At 53.4% G+C, this 20,829-nt stretch overlaps 1 protein-coding gene across 2 annotated transcripts in view; it reads left to right on the forward strand.

The window, feature by feature from the left end:
- CDH22 (cadherin 22) overlaps positions 1-20,829 on the forward strand; it is a 70,944-nt gene that overhangs the window by 42,740 nt on the left and 7,375 nt on the right. For both annotated transcript variants that reach the window (XM_029221279.1, XM_029221277.1), the window contains exons 7-9: positions 6,271-6,407; positions 17,703-17,824; positions 17,943-18,060. In XM_029221279.1, coding sequence (XP_029077112.1) covers positions 6,271-6,407; positions 17,703-17,824; positions 17,943-18,060 — 377 coding nt within the window. The remainder of the gene's footprint in view (positions 1-6,270; positions 6,408-17,702; positions 17,825-17,942; positions 18,061-20,829) is intronic.

Here is a 20,829-nt window from a genome sequence, read left to right on the forward strand (position 1 = left end):
CCCCCCCCCCCCCCCCCCCCCGCTTTTATCTGCACTGAAAGGGCCAACTTGGAAACCTGCTCTCACCTCTTTTCATCTCTCTTTGCTGCCTCTTCCCTGGGGCCCCTCAGATGTGGAGGTGGTGAGGAGCTTGAGACAGGTCCAATTTCATACGACAAACATTTACCCAACTCCTCCTCCATGCCCAGCCCTGAGCCAGGCCTGAGATGACTCAGCCAAGGGCAGAGCTGGAGAGGAGCGCCCAGTCCATAGGGGACAGGCATGGAAATGGGAGGCCAGAGAAGGGGTCCTCACAGGCCACATGTGCGGCCCAGAGCCCAGCTTATGTTCCAGCTCCCCCAGTTCCAAACGTCCTAGACTCAGCACCTACGCATTGAGTCATGTCATCCAGGAAATGAGGATCCAGGAAATGGGGAAATGGTGATAAGACCCAGTCCCTCCCCTCATGGAGTTTGTGGGCCGTTGTGGGGGGCAGACAGTCAACAAGTAGCTGTTGAGACACATCAACAAATGGTTAAAAAGGATCATTGCTGATAAGAGCTATGAAGAAAATAAACTACTATGTAATGGGATAAGGAGGATTGGGGCCACAGGGGGCTACTTTGGCTTAAGTTGTCAAGGAGCTGGCAAATGAGTTCACATCAGAATGATCAAGAGAGAGCCACCCAGACAAAGATGTGTGGAAGCGCTTTCCAGGTAGAAGGAACAGCAAGTGCAAAGGTCCAGAGGCAGGAACAAGCTTAGTGCGTTCCTGGAAATGAAGTGGTATCCTGGGAGATTTTGCCTAGCATAGTAGGCACCTTGGAAATACAGAAATACAGATGTACAGAGTGATTCTTCTGAGTCGCTGCACTGGAGAGAGTGGAAGATGCCTCATACTGTGGCGTTTGGCCCTCAGAATGTAGTTAACTCATTCTACAGATGAAGGAACTGAGGGTCTGAGAGGAGAAGTGACTCTCCCAGTGTCACTCGGCCTGAAAGGGGAAGGAATGAGATTTAACCCATGATTGTCTGCTTCTTGAGTCCAGCCTCCTGCCATTTTACTCCTGCTTCTGACTCTCTTTTTAGTTAGAACTATTTCCACCCTTACACTGTGCCCTTCCCTGTGCGTGAGGCCCAGAGAGTCAGATGGGGGCAATGGGAAGGCTGGGGCCCCATGTGAGTGAATCTAGTGACAGATCTAAGCCTGAGTGGGCTGAGGCAGGGGCTAAGGACTAAGGAGCTCCAAGCAGGGGCAAGGACTCTGGGCGCCAAGGAGGGATGGCCCCCGAGCAAGGATGAAGAGGACGAGGTTGGAATGGGAGGACAGCACTCCAGGGTGGAGTGATAGTGAGGGCCTGGTGGCAGGAACAGAATCATGGAGCCAGGAGGTTAAGTTCAGGGGCAGGGAGGTCAGCCGGATGAGCTCACGTGAGGGGGGTGGGCTGGAGATGAGGTCATGGGGGGGCACTTGGGGACAAGCTGTGAAAGGCCTTGAATGTCAGATGAAGGTGTGGGACTTTATCCCTAGGCAGTGGGAAGTCTTGGAAGGCTTTTGAGAGGAGGAGGAGAGGGCTCAGATGGGCCCATGCCTGGATTAGGCAGCCTTGCAGATAGACCGGCTGTTTATCAGCCCAGCCCCAGCCCTACCAGCCCCAGCCCCCTCGTGAGTCTTCCTTGAATGCCAAAAACAGGAAAGCCCACACTGGACCAGAGAGAGAGTGAACACTTCATTTCCTCCCAGCAGTCCACAGTGGGGTGCAGCAGAAAGTACATGCACTTTAGAATCATGAATCCTAGCTCAGTTGTAGAATTGTGGGAAAATCACTGCACCCACTCCAAGCCTCAGTTTTCCCATCTCTAAAATGGGTGTCATTGTAGTTCTTGCCTCATTCATTTATTCAAAAAAATAGGTACTAAATGTCTATCATGGACCAGGTTCTACGCTCGGTGGTACCGGGATTGGAGGGAGGATTAAGTGTTTGGTACATAATAGGTCCTCAGGAAATGAACATTACGATTTTTCTCAGTGCTCTGGACACCTGTTTCTCCCCTTCATTCTGCAACCAGAACTAACCACACATAAATTTCTAGGTGTCATGTGCAGGCTTTGAGTGTGTGCCTTAAAAGGGTTAGGGGGAGGGGAAAGAGTCGAAGACAGCATGGGCTGAGCAGAGAAGAATCCCCGGGTCAGGGGAGCAGCCCCTTTTGCATCTGAAGAGTTTCCCCCACTAGTAGCTCAGGTGGAGGCCGCATCACTCAGCCTGCTGCATGTACACGTGTATGTACACGAGCCTGGACACAGGAGCACCGGGCAGCCTGGACACACATGGATCTGCAGACTTTCATATCTATCATGCCTGTGTGAGCTATCTATGCACATATTTATGTGGAGAAAACCCACATGCGCACTCAAGGCAGGAAGAAGTACCCTCCCCACTTCTCTCACCCTGACCTTGACAGCAGCAGTGTTTTGTGTTGTGCCCAGGGTGTGGGAGCACCCGCAGGTATACCTGGCTGGTCCTCAGGAGGGTGCCCTTAGTTAGATCTGGGAATCTGGACAGACAGACGTGGCTTGGGAATTTGGCTCTGCCACTAACCAGCCCTTTTGACCCAGGGCGAGGCACCTGGCTTCTCTGAGCCTCAGCTTCCTCATGTGTAAAACGGCAGCGGCAGTGATGACTGTTATCTGCAAGGACTGGAGGAGCTCGTGCATGTGAAGCCCTTACACAGGCCTGTCACAAAGTCTTGCTGAGCAAATAAAAATAAGAGCTAAACCGTACGTCATGTGGTAGGTGCCCAGCGCTGTTAAAAGTGTTTTATTGGTAGTCCTTGTCTAATCCTCACAACCACCCTGTGAGGTAGGTGTTATTATTAGCGCCATTTCTAAGAGGGAACCAAAGACCAGAGAGGTTAAGTGACTTGCTCAGGGTCACACAGCTAGGTTTCAAACCTAGCCAGATGGCCACCAGATCCGCACTCCTGACCGTCATTCCCAGGCTTTCTTTGCACGTGTGCACACGCACACACACACTAGCAGACACATACCCACACTCTGTCACTGTACTTTTCCACCCACACCAGCTGCTGTTCCCCTTCCTGCCCTTCAGATCCTGGCTGACCAAATGAGAAGTAGGGCAGTGAGAACTGAGCAGAACCTTCTAGACCACAGATGCCTCCTGTCCTCCTCAGACCGCTGGCAATGCTGCCATGTCCATACATGGTGCCTCCCACCCCCAGGCACACAGACCACACACTGGGTTGAAGGGTCACCTGTGTCCCCCTTACCAGACATTTCGGAACGCTCATTAGAATAACAATAGTTCTCACTCGGGGAGTCATTTTCCCGGAACCCAACTAGGCACCTGTCCCCTAGCCAGGTGCTTAATCCTCCCAACCACTTGCAAGGTGGGAGTAAAATCGGTTCCATTTTGCTGAAAATTAAGGCTCAAAGATGCAGTGACTTGTCCGGGGACATCGTGGATCCAGACCCAGGGCTGAGCGGCTGCCTCTCATACCTTCCAACTGCAACACAGCGTCACACACCAGTTTCCACCCACAACACAGACACACAACTCTTGCACCTACACGTGAGGGGTACACGAGCGTCCCCCGCTGCCCCCCACGTCTGCCAGGCCACACTCCTTGCCACACACCACGCCCTCCGCCCGTCCCTCCCATTCACTCGCTGGCTCCCTGAGCTGGAACAAAGCCACCTGGGCTCAGCGGCCACACTGACCTGCAGCCCCAAGTCTTTGCCTGGTTAACGGAGGCTCCCCGCGGCTCCCGCCCCATGGCCTTGGGAACAGCTGCCTCCACTTAGATTCCAGCCCCCCTTCCCCTCCAGGAGGGAACGAAAAAGAACTGGGAGGAGGAGGGAGAAGAGAGCAAACAGGTCTGAGCCGAGAGGGGAGGAGAAACAAGAAGGCGGTGGGCATCCTCCCACCAGCCCGGCCTCACGCCCAGCCCTGACCAGGTGATCAGGAGCCCCAGGCTAGGTCATGCCCCTGGCTCTCTCCTGGACTCACTTCTCCCACCTGTAAAATCAGGAGGAGGTCTCCACGTTCCTTCCAGCTGAGCTGACACTACTCAGAGTCTGGTTCTACCTCCTTTGGACCCAAACATCCGACAGGCCAGGCTTGGGGCAAAGGCAACCTGAGACTCCATGCATTGCCACTTTGGATGGTTCAGTGCGCTAGAAAGAACTCTGGGTGTAGAGGCCCATATTGGGGTACAGATTCCAATTCTGTGACAGTCCCTGTGCAACCTTGGGCAGGGTTATCACTAGCCCGTATGGCACCTTTCGTAAATAAGAAAAAAGTCGCCTTTTGAGAAGATGCTCCCTGGGCTAGGACACATGGCTGGGCAAGCAGAACACTGGCTGGACTTCACCCCCACTTCCCCTCTTCAGCCTGTTAACTCTGTGCAGGACACAACCTGCACAACCATACTTGGCAGCCCTAAGCTTGGCAAGTTTCCTCTCTGAGCCTCAGTGTCTCCATCTGCAAAATGGGGTGAGATCACATCAGCCTCACAAGATGCCAGGCAGGGAGGGACATTGTCTGTCTTGTTTGCCATTTTGTCCCCAGGGCTTAGCACATAGCAGCACAGAGAAGGCACTCAGTTAATGTTTAGGCATAAAGGAACGAAGGGAGGGATGGCTGGAGGAAAAGTAAGCTACAAACTGCTAAGAGCTATACGGGTGAGAGGAATTGTCATCTTGGATCTGAACCTCCCCACACACTTTCACCCAGGTCAGGAGGACCCAGGCCGATCAGGGCCAAGGAGAATATAGGCTTAGCAGCTTAGGGACAGGAAGGGGCAATAAACTAGGGACTCAGGAGATGCCCCCTACACCCACGTGCCCAGGCCTTTTCAGTTTGACACGAGCCTCCACTTCCACTACAACAATGAATATGAAAATAAGGGCTGTCACCTCTGCCCAGTTCCATGAATTACCTCCTCTAACCCACACCAGTGTGAGGTGAGTATGAATCACCCTATTTTCCAGACAACCAAACAGAGGCCAAAGAGGTCCAGTGACTTGTCCAAGGTCACACAGGTGGAATAAGAAGCAGAGGATTCAAAGCCAGCTCCAGCTGCTCCCAGATCTGTGCAGTCCCACTGGACATCATTATCCCCATTCAACAGATGAGGAAACTGAGGCCCAGAGAGGTTTGGTAATGCAGCCAAGGCCCCACTGAAGGGTCATCTCAGGGCTTCGGGTTCCCACAGAGGGTGTTTCTGGTATCCTCAGTTTCCCCGCTCTGGAAGATGGGGGAAGGGCCCCTTTCCTTCTGCTGGTGGAAGTGGGAGGGGCGCCCCGCTGGGGCGGAGCCCCACCCCACCGCGCTCCTTTGTCCCCGCTTCACAAAGAGCCCTTGCTAGGCATTAGGGGCCTTCGTCGGCCGTGCAGCCTGGCGGCGCCCCCTCCCGCGTTATCAGCGCCGAGAAGCGGCGGAGAGAGCTGGCGGGGCCTCTCTGGGCCGCCGCCTCCCGAGACATGTGTTGGACACGGGCCTTTCAGGCCTGGAGTAGCCGCACAAAGGCCGGGGAAGAAGGCGGAACAAAGGGCTTTTTCACGCGGCAACGAAAAAGCCGCAGATTAGCACGGGCATGCTAAGGTGGCGGGGAGGGGCCGGCGGCCATCCCCCCAGACCCCTTCCCGCCGCCTCCGCTCAGCCCGTGTGCCCTGTCTGGGGCCTCCGGAGAGCCTCAGAGCGACAGAGCCAACCCACTGTCTCCTGCTCAAAATCCCCCTTGGCGCCCCAGGACACTCAGCCCCCTGAATTCTGCACTCTGCCTGTTCTGATGCCTCCTCCTCCCCACTTCCCAGTTCTGGCCTTTTTTGCACCATAAGCCATTCCCTAAGTAATTCTCACCCGCCCTTTGCAGCTTCTGTTCCCCCTGCCTGGAATGCCATCCTGTCCCTTTCTCAAGCCCAACTCTAGGGTCACCTCTTATGGAAAGATAAGAATCAAATATCCCGCGGGTGCTAACTCTATGCTGGGCCCTTTGCCTTCTTCCAGCCCTCATAACGACCGTGGGACGCAAATCATTAGCCCCGTTACCCAGCTGAGGAAACTGAGGCTCAGAAAGCTTGAGGGTTGCCCATGGTCACATGGCAGGTACCCAGTGCAGCTGAGATGCAAACTCAGATCCATTTCCACTCCTCTGCTTCTTGTGTCTCCCAGGCAGGTGGTTCCTCTTTGGGGGTTGGGTGGAGGGACGTGGGCACAGGTTCCACTGGCGCCAGGCCACCTTCAATCAGCCCCGCCCTGCCTCCCTCAGGTACGCCATTGACCGTGACTCAGATTTGGACCAGATTTTTGATATCGATGCGGACACGGGCGCCATCGTAATCGGCAAGGGGCTGGACCGAGAGACTGCCGGCTGGCACAACATCACTGTGCTGGCCATGGAGGCGGGTGAGCCAGGGGGCGGGGCGAATATGGGAGGGAGGGGCGATGGCTGAGGGCTGGAGCTGGGGCGGGGCAAAGCCCAGGGAGGAGGGACCAAAGGCTGGGGGCGGGGCAAAGAGTAAGAAACTGGGCAAAGCTAGGGTGGGGGAGTGGTCAGCAAAAGCTGACCCGCAGGAACAAAGATCTGGGAAGGCTCCCAAGCCAAAAAATGAGGGCCAGTCTTGGGTCTGGCTTTCTTACCTCAGCATTTATTGAGCACCTACTACACACTAATCCCTTTTTTAGAGGCTGGGGATACAGCCCTGAACAAGATAGAAGAACTCCTTTCTCCATGGGGTAGAGTTAGACCATCAACAAACTGAGAGAAAGGGTGTAAGCATGTCAGCTGACGCTAAGTGCTAACAAGAAACTGAGAAAGAAGGAAGCAGAGGAAGGGGATCGGGAGGGGATTGTTTCTCTTAGGGGAAGGCCTCTCTGAAAAGGAGACATTTCAACAGAGAGCTCAGTAAAGTGAGGGAGTCATGCCGCCGTCAGAGGGAAGAGTGTTCCAAAGAGAGGGAACAGCCAGTGCAAAGGGCCTGAGGTAGTAGTTTGCCTAGCGTTGGAGGAACAGCAAGGAGGACAGTGTGGTTGGTGAGGGGCAAACTGGTCAGCCATTGCAAGGTTTTTGGACTTGACTCCAAATGAGGTGGGAGTCACTGGGGGGGTGTTGAGTAGAGGAGGGAGGTTGCCTGACATGATACCTCTGGCTGCTGCATCGCGAATAGACTGGGAGCTCCGAGGCGGGGGCGGGGGCGTGGAGGGGGAACAGGGGCTCAGCCAGAAGTTACATGTGACACTGCCCAGAAGATGAGACAGTGGCCTGGCCCAGGATGATTAGCCATGTTAATGGTGAGACGTGGTCAGCTTTGGGAGACAGACTGAAGACAGAGCCCGCAGGGCCTGCTGATGGGATGGTACAGAGGAGAGATAGAGAGGGGTCAAAGGATGACTCCAAGGTGCTTGGCCTGAGTTTCTGGAAGTGTGTGTGTGTGTGTGTGTGTGTGTGTGAGAGAGAGAGAGAGAGAGAGAGAGAGAGAGAGAGAGACATGCAATTTGGCACAGCTGGGGAGGAGTGTGAGCTGAGAGAGAAAGAGGGGGCCCTGGGACATGGGGGCCAGACAAGTCAGGCCGTGGAGGAGGAGCTAAGAGCATGGAGGGTCATGCCACCCAGGAGTGGGGACAGGGCAGTTCTAGGCCTCCTCCACAACCACAGCAACGCTGCCACTGCCCCTGCCTGGACCTGCTCTGCAAGCTCCCCACCCTGTCAGCTCGCCAGGTCTCAGGAGCCAGCAAAGCCTCCAGGAAGCAGTGGTGACAACAGGAATACTCAGAGTCTCTGAGCCTTGGGTGGGGTGGGCGCCGTTCAAACTCCCCTCTGCATACCTCGGCCCCAGGCCCCTCCTGCCACTTCGAGGCCTCCTGGTGGCCTCCCTCTTCCTCCGCCTGCTGGTGCCTCCCACTTCCCAGGCCCCACCAGCCCATTCCAGCCAAGGAAGTCCCTAGGCTGAAGTTCCCTTCGTCTCTTTCAACTTCGGTTTAAAAGAAAATACAATGCTGGCTCAAACCTCAGTGCCTGCTGCTCCCGAGCCTTTTAATTCACTTCTCCACCGCATGAAAGGGAGATAACAAAGGTGGCTGGAGAGGAAGTGGTGGCTGGACTGGAAGGAAGACAGCTCGCCCTCCTTACCTCCCCGAACCTGCCCCTTGGGCAACCATGGGGACTGGCCCAGCTGCTGGGCAGAGATGCCTCCTCTCCCCACCCACAGATACATCTCCTCTACCAGCTGTCACACCGCCCAAAGGCCCACGGCTAGCAAGCCCGTTCTGGGGTTAAGCATTGTGCTTCTACCCAGTGAGTCTCTTTCAGAAAGCAGCTAGAGCCACATATGAAGTCTGCAGTGCTGCCGTTTCACAGGAGAGAGCATGTCCGGGGGACTCTCCCCCACAAACATTTTACAATGTTTACCTAATAGCTACTGAGCTCCATGCTTCCTAGCACGTACTTTATTGATCATGATCTGTTACAGAGCCGCACCCATTTTACTGATGGGAAAATCGAGGCTCAGATCATTAGGAGATTTGTCCAAGGACGTGCGGTGGCAGAACTGGGATTTGGACCAAGTGTTCCTGGTTTCCTCCGCAGCTTTGCTACGTGGCCTCCCTTTTCCTGGTACTCTGCTCTCAGGACCCCACCCCAACCCCCAACCCTCCCCAGCAACTGAGCTGGGGAAGGAGATGAGTCTCTGCAAGGAAGGGACTGGTCGCTGGGCTAGAGATCACGCCCCTCTGAGCTGCAATTCACAACGCCTGCCCAACCCTCACCGAGGATATTAATCAATGGGAAAATGAACGGTTCCCACTTCACAGTGCTGGTGGGAGGATTAAATAGGATAATACATGGAAAGAACTTAGCCTAGTACTTCGCTCTCAGTTAATGGTATCTATCGATCTTGACTCTGTGCACTCGGCTTAAGCACCAGCTCTGTGCCAGGCACTTTACAATGCTGTGCTCATTGAATCTTCCACCTATCAGGTGTTGATTCTGCCGTTATCCCCAGTGCGTGGATGAGGAAACTAATAAGAGAGGTGAAGTCATTTGTCCAAATTCCCAGCGCAAGCCTGTCAGACTGCACAGCCCGCTGTCACCCAGATGCCCCTCAAGTCATATGTCTTTGGTACCAGGCACAAAGCCAGGAGTGTTGCAAATAATCCACCCACTCCGGCTTCTTGCCATCTCTGTGAGACAAGGACAAATTATTATCCCCACTTTACAGCCAAGGAAATAGAGGCTCAGGAAGGAACAGCGATGGCCCGGAGTCACAGAGCGAGTCCATGCGGGGCCAGGGCTCCCAGCAGCCAGCCGGGCCCCCAAGTGCAACACCCGTGTCTTCCTGCTGAAGCATCCCTTTGGCTTCCTCAGAAACGGGGGATGGTGGTGGGGTCACGGTGCCCCGCCTGCTCTGGGTGTAACAAACATGAGGTGACAAGAATCAGAGGGAAAATATTTATACACAGCCGCTGAGCTTTGCCAGCACCTCGGAGGATGCAGTACTCAGCCGGGAGCCGCCACCTGTCACACCGGATTACCTCAAAGACTCCCGAACCACTTAGTGCGCCCGCTCCCCCCTCCCCAAACTTCTGAGTCATCCATTCTGCCCATGCAGACGCTCCTTCCACTGACATTATCTTTAACGTTTTGTAATCATGAAATATTAATGACCGTTATTGAATTTAAAGTACAATTTGTGTCTGAATCCTTCAGTGGAAAGGGCAGTTGTAAAGGGACAGTCTTCAAAGAGATGGCGGGGTGGAGGGGGAGACTTGGAAAGCCAGTGCTGGAGTGGGCGGTGCCAGGGGGCTGCATCCGGCCCCCTCTTCCAGGCCCTAAGCTGGTCTGCAGGGGTGGCCTCTAGCCGCCCCGGACAGCAAAGAGTTAAGCAGATTAGCTAGAGCTTCCCCATCTGGGTCACCCCAGGCCAAGTCACGGTTTTACAGCCCCCTGATGTTTTCCTTATACCGCAAAGCACACTTTATGATTTATATGTGCATTTGTGTGTGTGCTTTGTTAATCTCTCTTCCCCAGGAAACGATACCTTCCATGAGGGCAGGGTCTCATGTGTATCTGTAGCATTCACACCAGGCCTGGCACTTAGAAGGTGTGTATAAACATTTCCTGAATGGATAGATAAATGGGCTTGCCCACCCAGTTAGGAAGGCAGGGCGACATGATGGAGAAAAACTGGTTCTAGTGGCGTGGCTCCCGGCTGTGAGTTTGGGCAGTCGTTTCCCCTCTTCTTGCCTTAGTTTTCTCATCTATTAAATGGTACCGTATTGGATAGCTATAAGGATAATAACTGTATTGTTAACTATTAATAACAGTGGCTTCTATTTATTTGAAGCTCACAATATACCAGATATTGTGCTGAATGCTTTATATAAAGTGTCTGCGGAGGGCCTCTTGTCACCCACCTGCTCTGGGCACTGGGATCTGGTGATAAAAAGTCTTGGCCACTGACCTCAGGAGTTCACAGGTGGGCAGAGAGACACATCAACTGTCGGTGGTAACGCAGAGGGCAAGGAAGGGGGCGGTGGGCATTCAGGGGGTGTAGCCAGGGACTTGCCTCCCTACAGGAGAAGGCAAGAGACTTTCCCAGAGGAGGGGACATTTGAGTTGGGTCTCAAAGGCTAAGGAAAGGGGGTTTGGGAGCTCCCAGCAGAAGGAGCCCCACATGCTCAGGCCTGGAGGCTAGGCCGGCAGAAAGACCCCTGTCCATTCTGAGAATGGAGAGACTGGGCGTGGCCAGAGGCTGGAGCCAGAGAATGGCTGGAGTAGGTGGGGTGAGGTGAGTGTGCAGAGGCTCACTGGGCCTCTACAGGAAGGACCTCGGATGTCCTGTGAGCAGCCGGACATCTCCTGGAGACGACAGGGAGCCAGTGCAGGTTTTAGAGCAGAAGAGGAAGACGGTCAGATGTGCAGTCCGCAGCATTCACTCGGGTTGGTGGGGGAGGGTGGACGGGATGGGGGCAGCCTGGAGCAGGCAACAGATGGGAGGCTGTCAGGAAGACTCGGGCTTGGACATGTGCTGAGGGTACAGGGCAGAGTGGGGACGGGCAGGAGGAAGTGCCAGGGAGGCTGACTGTGGTGCCATCTGGGGAAGAGGGCTGGCACAGCCCTGCATGGAAGGGGTTGCTTCATAAGGCAGTGAGCTCCCCGTCACCAGAAGTGTGTAAATGAGGCCTGGGTTCCTCTTGGATTGGGTAACTCCCGGGATCCTGTGCCACCTATGTACTTAACAGATGCCACCAGGAACAAAGATTTTTGTGATGTCCATGGAGTCTCATAAGACAGCCCAGAGTATCAGGACCAGCCTAGCCCTAGGGAGGAAAACTTTCTCCCACCCCACCCCCCAATGCCAGGGCCCCTGTTTTACCCAGAAGTCCTCCAGCACCCTACGGAGGACCAAACATCCCCACCCCAGTAAGGTCAAACCTCCAATCTCCACTTGGACGCCAAACAGATAATCAAAGAAACAGAGAAGGGCACCCTAACCTCATGCTCCCAATGGAGGTGAGTGGGCACGGGGCAGGGAGTGCGAGGCGACCGCCTCTGACAGCCCTGACACCCCCCTCCCCCGGGCGCACTCCCACGTGCTCACCCAGCCCCCCTCGCCGTCCTGCCTGTCTTGGCCAGCTCGTAATTGGGATGATAAATCTTCCTGCCCAGCTGGCCAGCGCTAATCAGAGCCTGGTGTTTGGATGCAATTTAATTCCCTCGAGAGGAGGGAGGCGCTGAGGGGATGGTGGAGAAGAGGGTCCAGGCTCTGGTCCTCCCACCCTTGCACCACTGCAAGGTGTTACCTTCCAGCTGCCCCCCACCTCTCTGTCCCCCTTCCTCCCCCCCTCCCCACTTCTCACTCTCCTTCCCACTCCTGCTCTTGTGACCCCACTTCTCTCTTCCTCTGTGACAGCCAAGGAGAACTTCAGAGTCCAGCTCCATTTGTTTTACAAATGAGAAAAGCTTGGTCCAGAGAGAGAGGCAGGAAGAGGGTCACACAGCTTGACTGCTCCCTAGATGGTGGGATCTGGGCAGGGGGAGCGTGGAACCCTCACAGAATTAGTCCATCCAGAGGTCTCAGTCTCTCCCTGTCGTCACCTCCACAGCATCCCAGCATAGTCAGGGGTGCCACAGACAGTGAAATCCATTCATTCGCTAAATCTTTATTAAGTACCTACTGTGTGCCATACACAGAGGGGCTGTGGATACAGCAGCAAACACAAGAGACCAAAATTCTGCTTACTTTCTGGTGAGGGAGATAGATGATGGGCAAGTTAAGTGAGTAAAAATATAGCGGGTGTTGGATAAGTGCTGTGGAGAAAAGTAGAGCAGGGAAGTGGGTAGCTGGTGGGATGACAAGGAACAAATTTAAATAAGGTCATCAGGGGAGGTGTCTCTGAGAAGACATCTGGGCAAAGATCTGAAGGAGGGAAAGGAGGAAACCTGGAGCAGAGGGAAGGGGAGAGCCAGGTGAGGGACGAGGCCAGGGAGGAAGATCACAAGGGCCTTACGGGCATGTAGGTCTTGGGCTTATAGTCTGATTTCCCAGGACTAGGGCAGTCAAGGAAAGCTTCCTGGAGCAGGCAGAGACATTTGTTTGGGGCCTTGAGGCAAGTCGGATTCTGGCAGCTGAAGATGGTCAGAAAGGCAGTACCATTTGATGGTTAAAACTCCCCTTTTGGACCCAGACCCAGGTTCCATTGATGGTTCCCTGTGAGACTTCGGGCAAGTTCTTTAGCCTCTCTGAGCCAGTTTCCTCATTAGCAAAACAGCAATAATTCAAATCCCTACCTCCCACGACGGTGGACAGGATGAAATGAGCAGCACAGACCCTGGCCCATGGCAGGTGCTCGATATGTGTTTGCTGGTGTCCTGGCAGGAGCATATCCCTAGGAGCTCCCTAACAGGGTCACCAGGCCAGGCCGCATCCCCCCTACACTTCCTACTGGCCTCTAGCCCTCCAAGTCCAGTTTGGTCCAGACACCCAGGTTAGGAACTGCTAGGGGGTGGGGGTCTTCCTTAGAAGGAATCCAGAATCTTACTATCTACAGCCTCCCCTCCCACCCCAGGACCTTTGCACATGCTGTTCCTACTGCCTGGGGCACACTTTCCTTCCCATCCCCTTCATCTGATTACTTCCTAGCTGGATCTCAGCCTAAAGGTCACCTATGCCAGGGCAAATATCCCTGCACCCCACCAGGGTAGGCACCCCTGCCTCACACTCTCACGGTCCTGGACTTTTTTCTCTCTACTTTTATCACAGTCTAGAGTGATATCTGTCCCTGCCGCTAGACCAAGAGGCCGTGTTGGTCTTGTTCAATGTTGTGTTCTTGGTACAAAGGAGGCGCTCAAACTGTAATAGTCAGCAAAAACCAGAAGTCTCAGTTTCAAATTGCCTGGCTCAATCCCCCGTCTGTTATACGTAAGGGATGCTGAGGCCCAAAGAAGGTTAAGGGGCCTGCTCACACAGCACAGCAGCTCTCCCACCCAAGCCTGCTCTCTTCCCAAGGCACCCAAGGAATTGCCCACCCTCCTCTGCCCCTCGGCCCCCCAGGGCTATACCTGCCACCTCCCCGGGTTAACGGTGAGCCAGCTCAGAGAGGAAGCACCGGGCTGAAGCACGTTTAATTTTAATTTAGGAATCGGTTAAGACTGCGGGCCTGCTCAGCTCTGGGTTGTCAATCAGCCTTCCTCAAGGCTGCATCAATTAGTTTAAAAATATTGAATGTAATTTTGCCTGACACAACATATTGCAGCTACTGCAAAATATAATTTATTTTAGAAGAAGAAATAATTAAACTAATTTGCATGTCAGTCAGCTGAACTGAAATGCCAAGGGAGGGGCGTGGGACCCATGGGGGATCCAGCCCCTGGACACAGCACCTGCCACTGGGCATTGGGTGAGGTCAGCCTGGGCCTCGGTCTGAGCAGTAGCTGCGTCTGGATGGACAAATATTCAGGCAGCAGGAGGGCCCACTGGCATTGCATCTAGACCACGCACTGGACTTAAGAGTTGGGAGACCTAGGACCCAACCTCAGTTCTGCCACTGACTTGCCTGTGGCTTTAGACAAAGTCTTGCCCCTTTCTGGGCCTCAGTTTCTCCATCTACAAAATGGATTTAGGGAATTCCCTGGCAGTCCAGTGGTTAGGACTCTGTGCTTTCACTGCCGGGGCCTGGGTTCGATCCCTGGTCGGGGAACTAAGATCCTGCAAGCTGTGTGGCATGGCCAAAAATTAAATTAAAAAAAAAAATGGTTTTAACAAGACCTCCTTTATGGGTTGTTTCGAGGATCCAATGATGTCATAGATAAGAAAGTTTGTTATAAACTGGAAAATCCTGCACAAAGAGGAATGTTAATTAATTGATGGATTTCTTATTTTATACTAGAAACATTGAAGTTGGTAAAAATTATGCATTATTATCAATTATTACAAATGATGCTAACTGTGATCGGGAGGGGTTTGGAGGAAGCCAATCAGAGGCGAGATGCCCGGTTGGACCTCCCCCAGCACCTGCCAGTCACCCCTAGGCAGTAGTTTGCAACACTTGCTGTTGATACATATTAGATTCACCTGGAGCTGTTAAACAAACCGTCAACGGGCTTCCCTGGTGGCGCAGTGGTTGAGAGTCCGCCTGCCGATGCAGGGGACACGGGTTCCCTGCGCGTCCGGAGCCTGTTCTCCGCAACGGGAGGGGCCGCAACAGTGAGAGGCCCGCGAACCGCCAAAAAAAAACACAAAACACATCAATGACCAAGCCTTGGGCTTAGAACATTTTAAAGGCTTCCCAGGTGATTCTAATAGCCAAGCTGAAGACTGCCACGGTGTCAAGGGCACAGGATGCTGACTTAGGGCTGGACCACAAGCTCTGGGGGGGGGGTCCAGACCAGCCCCCAATTCAGGGGTCTCTGGGATAAGCTCTGTAGGTGGCAACTTTGGCGACATAGAGGCACACCTCTCGGCTGCCCTACCTCTCAGATCTGCCAAATCCTCATGCCAAAAAGGATTCAGGGCCTTCCCAAGAGGTGATCCATGACATTTGAAAGGAGGAGATAGGACAACAACAAGACGGTAAGGTAAGGATGTTCTAACTAATCTTATTGTGACAAACATTGCAATATCTACATTTATTTTACACCTTAAACTTACACAGTGTTATATATCAATTACATCTCAATAAAGCTGGGGGGAAAAAAGAGGTAGGAGAGGCCCAGCAGAACCTAGAGGAATGCTACAATAATGGGGGTCTCACCAGCAGTGGACCCAACCCTCCAGCAGAGTGTCTGCCCACTGCGGATCTTATCCTACTCTGAGGTCCCCCTTCTACATGGCCCCATAGGACCCTGTCTCTCCCTCCAGCCCTGCACACCCCACCCGCTGCAGGGGAGGGGGCCCAGGCCACCCCCTACCCTCCTTCTGCCTCAGTGGGGAGAGAGGTGCCTGATCCTGACAGTGGACCTCAACCTCCCCTCCTAAGCACCCACCGGCTGGCTGTTTAAGTTCTCTGGCAAAACACTCTTAAAAATAACAGCTCACCCGACATTCCCAGTCACGACTCCCATCTCCCACCCCCAGAAAATCCCCCACTAATCGCAGAAGCAGCAGATCTGGGTGAGCTGAGAAGATAAGGCGCCCCTGCCTAAGGGGAGCTCCAGAGGGGAGTCGGGGGCTGAGTTAATTAAGGACTCCCCCCCTCCCCCCGCTTCCTTTCCCTGACCCCTGCAGGAGGTGGCTGCACCTGCCTCCCAATCTCCATTTCTCTTTTTATCAACACAGGAGCAGCTGCAGTCGGCATCCAGTGGGGCCCTGAGTCCAGAGAAGGAAGCAGCCGCCCAGCCCCGACTTGCCCCCAAAACTCATGGGATTCCTGGCTGCCTGGAAGCTTCCAGACTGCCCCCAAAATAGCTCCCTGTCAGCCGGGTCAGAGACCCAGCCATCAGGTCACTGCTTGGAAGCGGGTAGTTTCCTCTCCCAGGGGATGTCCTTGATTTCACTGGCGGGTAGAACATGTCAGTAATGAACTCATGGCTAGGATAGCCAAGGACAGGGCACCAATGAACACTCAGGGGTCTGGGTGGGGGGCTATAAAGGGCCAGCATTCAGGGTGCTTCTCGGATGAGGTATCCCAACAGCCTAGAGTCACTGAATGTCATTCAAGGATATCTGTTGATTTAACAAATCCTTATGTAACACTTATGTGCTATGTACACAGTTTTAAGTGCTTTGCACCTATTAACTCAATTTGTCCTCTTAACCAACCTGTTACTAGTAGCCCCATTTTGTAGGTAAGAAAACTGAGGCAAAGAGAGCTCAAGTGACCTGGCATGGATCACACAGCTAATAAGTGACAGAGTTGAGATTGGAACCACTTGGCTCCCAAGTCCTTGCTCTTAATCTCTATGCGCTGTTCATTTTCCAGGTGTGGAAACTGATACCAGAGCGGGAAAAGTTTTACCCAAGGTCAAACACTGTGTCAGAGACAGAGCCATGCCTGAAATTCAAGACTCTTTCTGTCTAAATGTTTCCAGGCTTCATTCATTCATTCAACAAATCTATTAGAACCAGCTCTATGCCACATCCCACAATGCTGGGGACCCAGGGATTAATACAACAGAGGCCTTGACCTCAAAGACATTGCAGTTGGAGGAGTGGGGACTTTGTGGCTTTGCTGAGGACCTTGGCAAAGACCCACCTCCAGTGGACTTGTCTTGCCCTCTCATGATCAGGTCTTAAAAGAGCAGAGACAGCTTTAATTGTCAGCTGATCAATTCTTTAAACTTTAGCATGTTTTTTAGTATCCCTTATGCAATATGGGGATAGAAATTGTACCAAACCGTAGGATTTCTGCAAGGATACCTGAAATAATGGATATGGATACTCCAGGAGAAATCTGTGCCCTCCACGGTGATGGAATGGAGATGGCAGTGTTGATGGCAGTGCTGTTGGAGGTGGGAGGGGGGTGGTGATGTGACAGTGATGGGGGTGATGATGGCGGGGGTCATGGTAGTACTGGTGGGGCTGATAAGGGAAGTTGTGGTGGAGATGGTGGAGACAGTGAATGATTGGTGGTGATGGTGGTAATATTGATGATGGTGGCCGCAGGGGGGTGATGGTGGTGGTAAGGGCGGTGAGAGTGATGGCCTTAGCGTTTGTGATGATGGTAGAGCTGAGGAAGGTGGTATTAGTCAGTGCAGTGGTGGTGGCGGCCGCGGTAATTCTAATGGTGATGGTGACGATAAAGGAGTGGTGATGGCACTGGTGATGGTGATAGTGGTGAGGACGGTGATGGTGGTACTGATAGTTCCGTCGGTAGAGGTGGCAATAATAACGCTAATGGTGGTGATGGTTTAATGGTAGTAGTGGTACTAGTAATGGTGATGGTGAAGGTAGTAATGGTGGAGATGGTGACGGTGTTGGTGATGGTGATGGAGGTTGTGGTGATGATGCCAGTGGTACCAGTGCTAATGGCAGTGGTGGTGGTGGCAATAGTGACAGTAATGGCGATGGTTACAGCGGTGATCTAATGGCGGTGATGACCCAGTTAGCCAGACATCCTTGGTCCTGGTCCTAGTATGAGCTCGATCAACCCACAGATCTCTCAGTGTGACCTCACTGCCTACTCTTGTCCTAGCAGTAGATGGGGAGGGGGTGTCTAAATCTCACACTTGATGCCTCCCACCCTACGGCTGTGCTCTTGTTACAGACAATCATGCCCAGCTATCCCGGGCATCCCTAAGGATCCGAATCCTGGATGTGAACGACAATCCCCCAGAGCTGGCCACACCCTACGAGGCAGACGTGTGTGAGGATGCCGAGCCAGGCCAGGTAGCACTGAAGGATTGGGGACTGGGGGTCGCTGTCAGGACTGGCCAGGACACCCTCTACTCAAGCCCAGAGTGGGCTTGGCCTCACCTCAGCTCCCTGCCCCCTCCTCACCCTTCAGCTCATCCAGACCATCAGTGTGGTAGACAGAGACGAGCCCCAGAGCGGGCACCGCTTCTACTTCCGCCTGGTGCCTGAAGCTCCCAGCAGCCCTCATTTCTCTCTGCTCAACATCCAAGGTGAGTTATCTCAGAACAACCAAATCCTAGGATCCATGGAGGGAGGGGCTTAGCCTCCCCAACCCCTTCCCATATTACAGAGGCGCCCAGAGGGCCAGTGGTGGGTCCAAGATCACACGGAAGGTCTGAGCCAAGCTGGAGATGTTACCCAGCCTGCGAGCCAGACCCTGAAGAACAAGCAGGAGGTGGGTTGGCTGAGTGGAGGAGGGCTTCCCAAGGATAGAGAATGGTAGATGGAAAGATATAGAGAGGGAATACATGAGGAGTGGGGCAGTGGCCCAGCATCCAGGGTGGAAAGAGCCCCTGATCTAAGTGAAGACTGGAATAAGCCACACGCACACACTCCCACCTCTCCGTTTACAAAGTGCTTTATCCCACTCGCATTTCCTCTTTACATCCTCACGGTCACCTTGGGAGGTGGTTTTCTTACCCCTCCCCGCATTGTGCAGGTGATGAGACTCCAAGAGGATAAGGGACCTACCCAGGGTCATATAGGGAGTCAGTGGTGAGGCTGGGACTCAAACCCACGCCTATCTCAGTTCCAATGTCCTTCCTGCTTGCTACCTTGAAAGCAAACTGCCCCTCCCATCCTGAGCTGATCCCATTGTGAGACCCACCCCTGCAAGTTCCCCTTCAGTGAGAAGTTGAGGTCTGAACCTTCGAGGAGTAGACCGGGGGACGGGGTGGTCAATGGACTGGGAGTGAGGGACCTGGGTCCCAGCCCAGGCTCAGTTGAAGGCTTTCTATGCAACCCTAATGCCTGCCTCAGTTTCATCAGCTGTAAAATGGGGCTGAAGATGCCGGCCAGGCAGCTAGGTGGTCCCAGTGAGACGTGGGTTACAGAGGTATATTGTCAGTAGCTAGAACACGGCATTTCCTTCATTCAGCAATTATTTGTTGACCATTTATTGAAATACAGTCCCTACATGTCAGGCACTGTTCTAGGTCCCGAAAATGCAGCGGCATGCAAGACAAAATCCCTGCCTTCATGGAGTTTATATTCTAGAGAGGGGAAACAGAAATTAAACAAATGAATATTATGATGGGGTTGATAAGTGGCTGGCAGGGAGGAATAATGCAATCTTCACGAGTCTGGACTTTGTTCTATTCAGTGCTGGACCCTGGGTGCCTGGCACATAGTAGGTATTCAAAAGTATGTGTTAGGGAATTCCCTGGCAGTCCACTAGTTAGGACTCCAAGCTTCCACTGCAGGGGGCACGGGTTTGATCCCTGATCGGGGACCTAAGATCCCGCAAGCCACGCGGCGTGGCCAGAGAAAAACATATAAACAAAAACGTGTTAGACAAAACAGGAGGAAATAAAGCAAGGCAAGAGTAGAAGCTGTTTTAAATAAGGTGATCTAGGAAGGCCTCTCTGAAGGAATCAATAGTGAGTAGGGATCTAAAGGAAGTGAGGGGGTGAATGATCCAAGTGCAAGAAACAGCAAGTGCAAAGACCCTGAGGTGGGAACAGGCTTGGGACGTTCAAGACCTGCATAGTTGGGGTGAGTGAGTGACAGGACTGGAGGAGATGCAGTCAGAGAGGTACTAGGGGCTAGATCATGTGGGTTCCTTCTGATCCTGTTCCAGGTCTGGTATCACCCCCAAGACCTTGACACCCCTTCCCTCAGTGGCTTCTGAAGCCAGACCCATCTGTATTTCCAGGAGTAATATTAAAAATATTTAACAACCAGTGCAGCTCAGATAATCAATCAGAAAGGACCCTGATCATAAATAATCTGGAGTAGGACCATGGAGCCTCTGCTGAGCCAGGCTTGAACCCCTTAGTGACTTGATCGTGTTAAAGTTGGGGGTGTGCTTGAGGGAGAGGCTGAGGCAGCAGGGAAGGACTTGGGGGACTCAGAGTCATGGCTATTTAAACCTTTCTAGAAGTAGTTCAGTATTTTAACAACCTTTACGACTAGTGCTGCCCTGATTGCTCACTATGGCAGTGGTACCCCAAGCTGAGCGCCGGAGACACAAATAGCCCTGGACTGACCTCACCAAGTTCACAATCTTTCCAACCCAAGGGGCCTGAGGTTCTGCCCCAACTGCCTCTCTTTGACAGGGGGTGGGGGCTGGGGGCTGGGTTGGCCACCAGGGCTCCCATCCGGCGTGACCAGCTGCGTACAAGCCCTGGGAGCAAGGCCGGCAGCAGCGCGCTGAGGCCAGCACTGCCAGGAAAGGGCTCCTCCTCCAGTCCCCCGGCCCCTCCCACGGTGTGCCAAGCCCCCTCCTCCTCACCATATAAATATCCCAGTTGACAAACGGCTACCCCAACCCATCTGTTTCTTTGTACAAATTTGTAGCCAGTTTGGAAACGTGATTTATAAATATTGCTTTTGCAGCCAGGATTGACACTGATGTATGTCAGGCCAGATGGATGAATGCAGTGCTGGGCGCAGATCCTGCCTAGAAGGGTGGGGTTGGGGCCTGGGGTGGCCACTGGCTTCCCCAAATGAAGCCAGCTGCTGCCCAGGAGGGCAGCTGAGAGGGAAAGGCATGATGCTCAGGGATTTCCTCTTATGGGGTGAAAGAGTAGCAGGAACCAGAGCTCTCCAGACATATGGTTCCATGACCAAAGACAGCAACCCTGAGAAACAAATATGTCCTCTCCTCTCCTCTGTTCTTGCTTGGGAATTAGAGGCTGAGTCAGAGCCATCCACTCATTTTTCAAATCTGTCCACTTCTCTGTGCCTCCACTACCACTCTTATTTCACATCTAGAACACACAGTAGCTTCCTAACTGGTCTTCCACATCCACTGTTGT

This window comes from Monodon monoceros, unplaced genomic scaffold, assembly GCF_005190385.1.
Source record: "Monodon monoceros isolate NGI ecotype Baffin Bay Population unplaced genomic scaffold, NGI_Narwhal_1 Super_Scaffold_13, whole genome shotgun sequence".
Lineage (NCBI taxonomy): Eukaryota > Metazoa > Chordata > Mammalia > Artiodactyla > Monodontidae > Monodon > Monodon monoceros.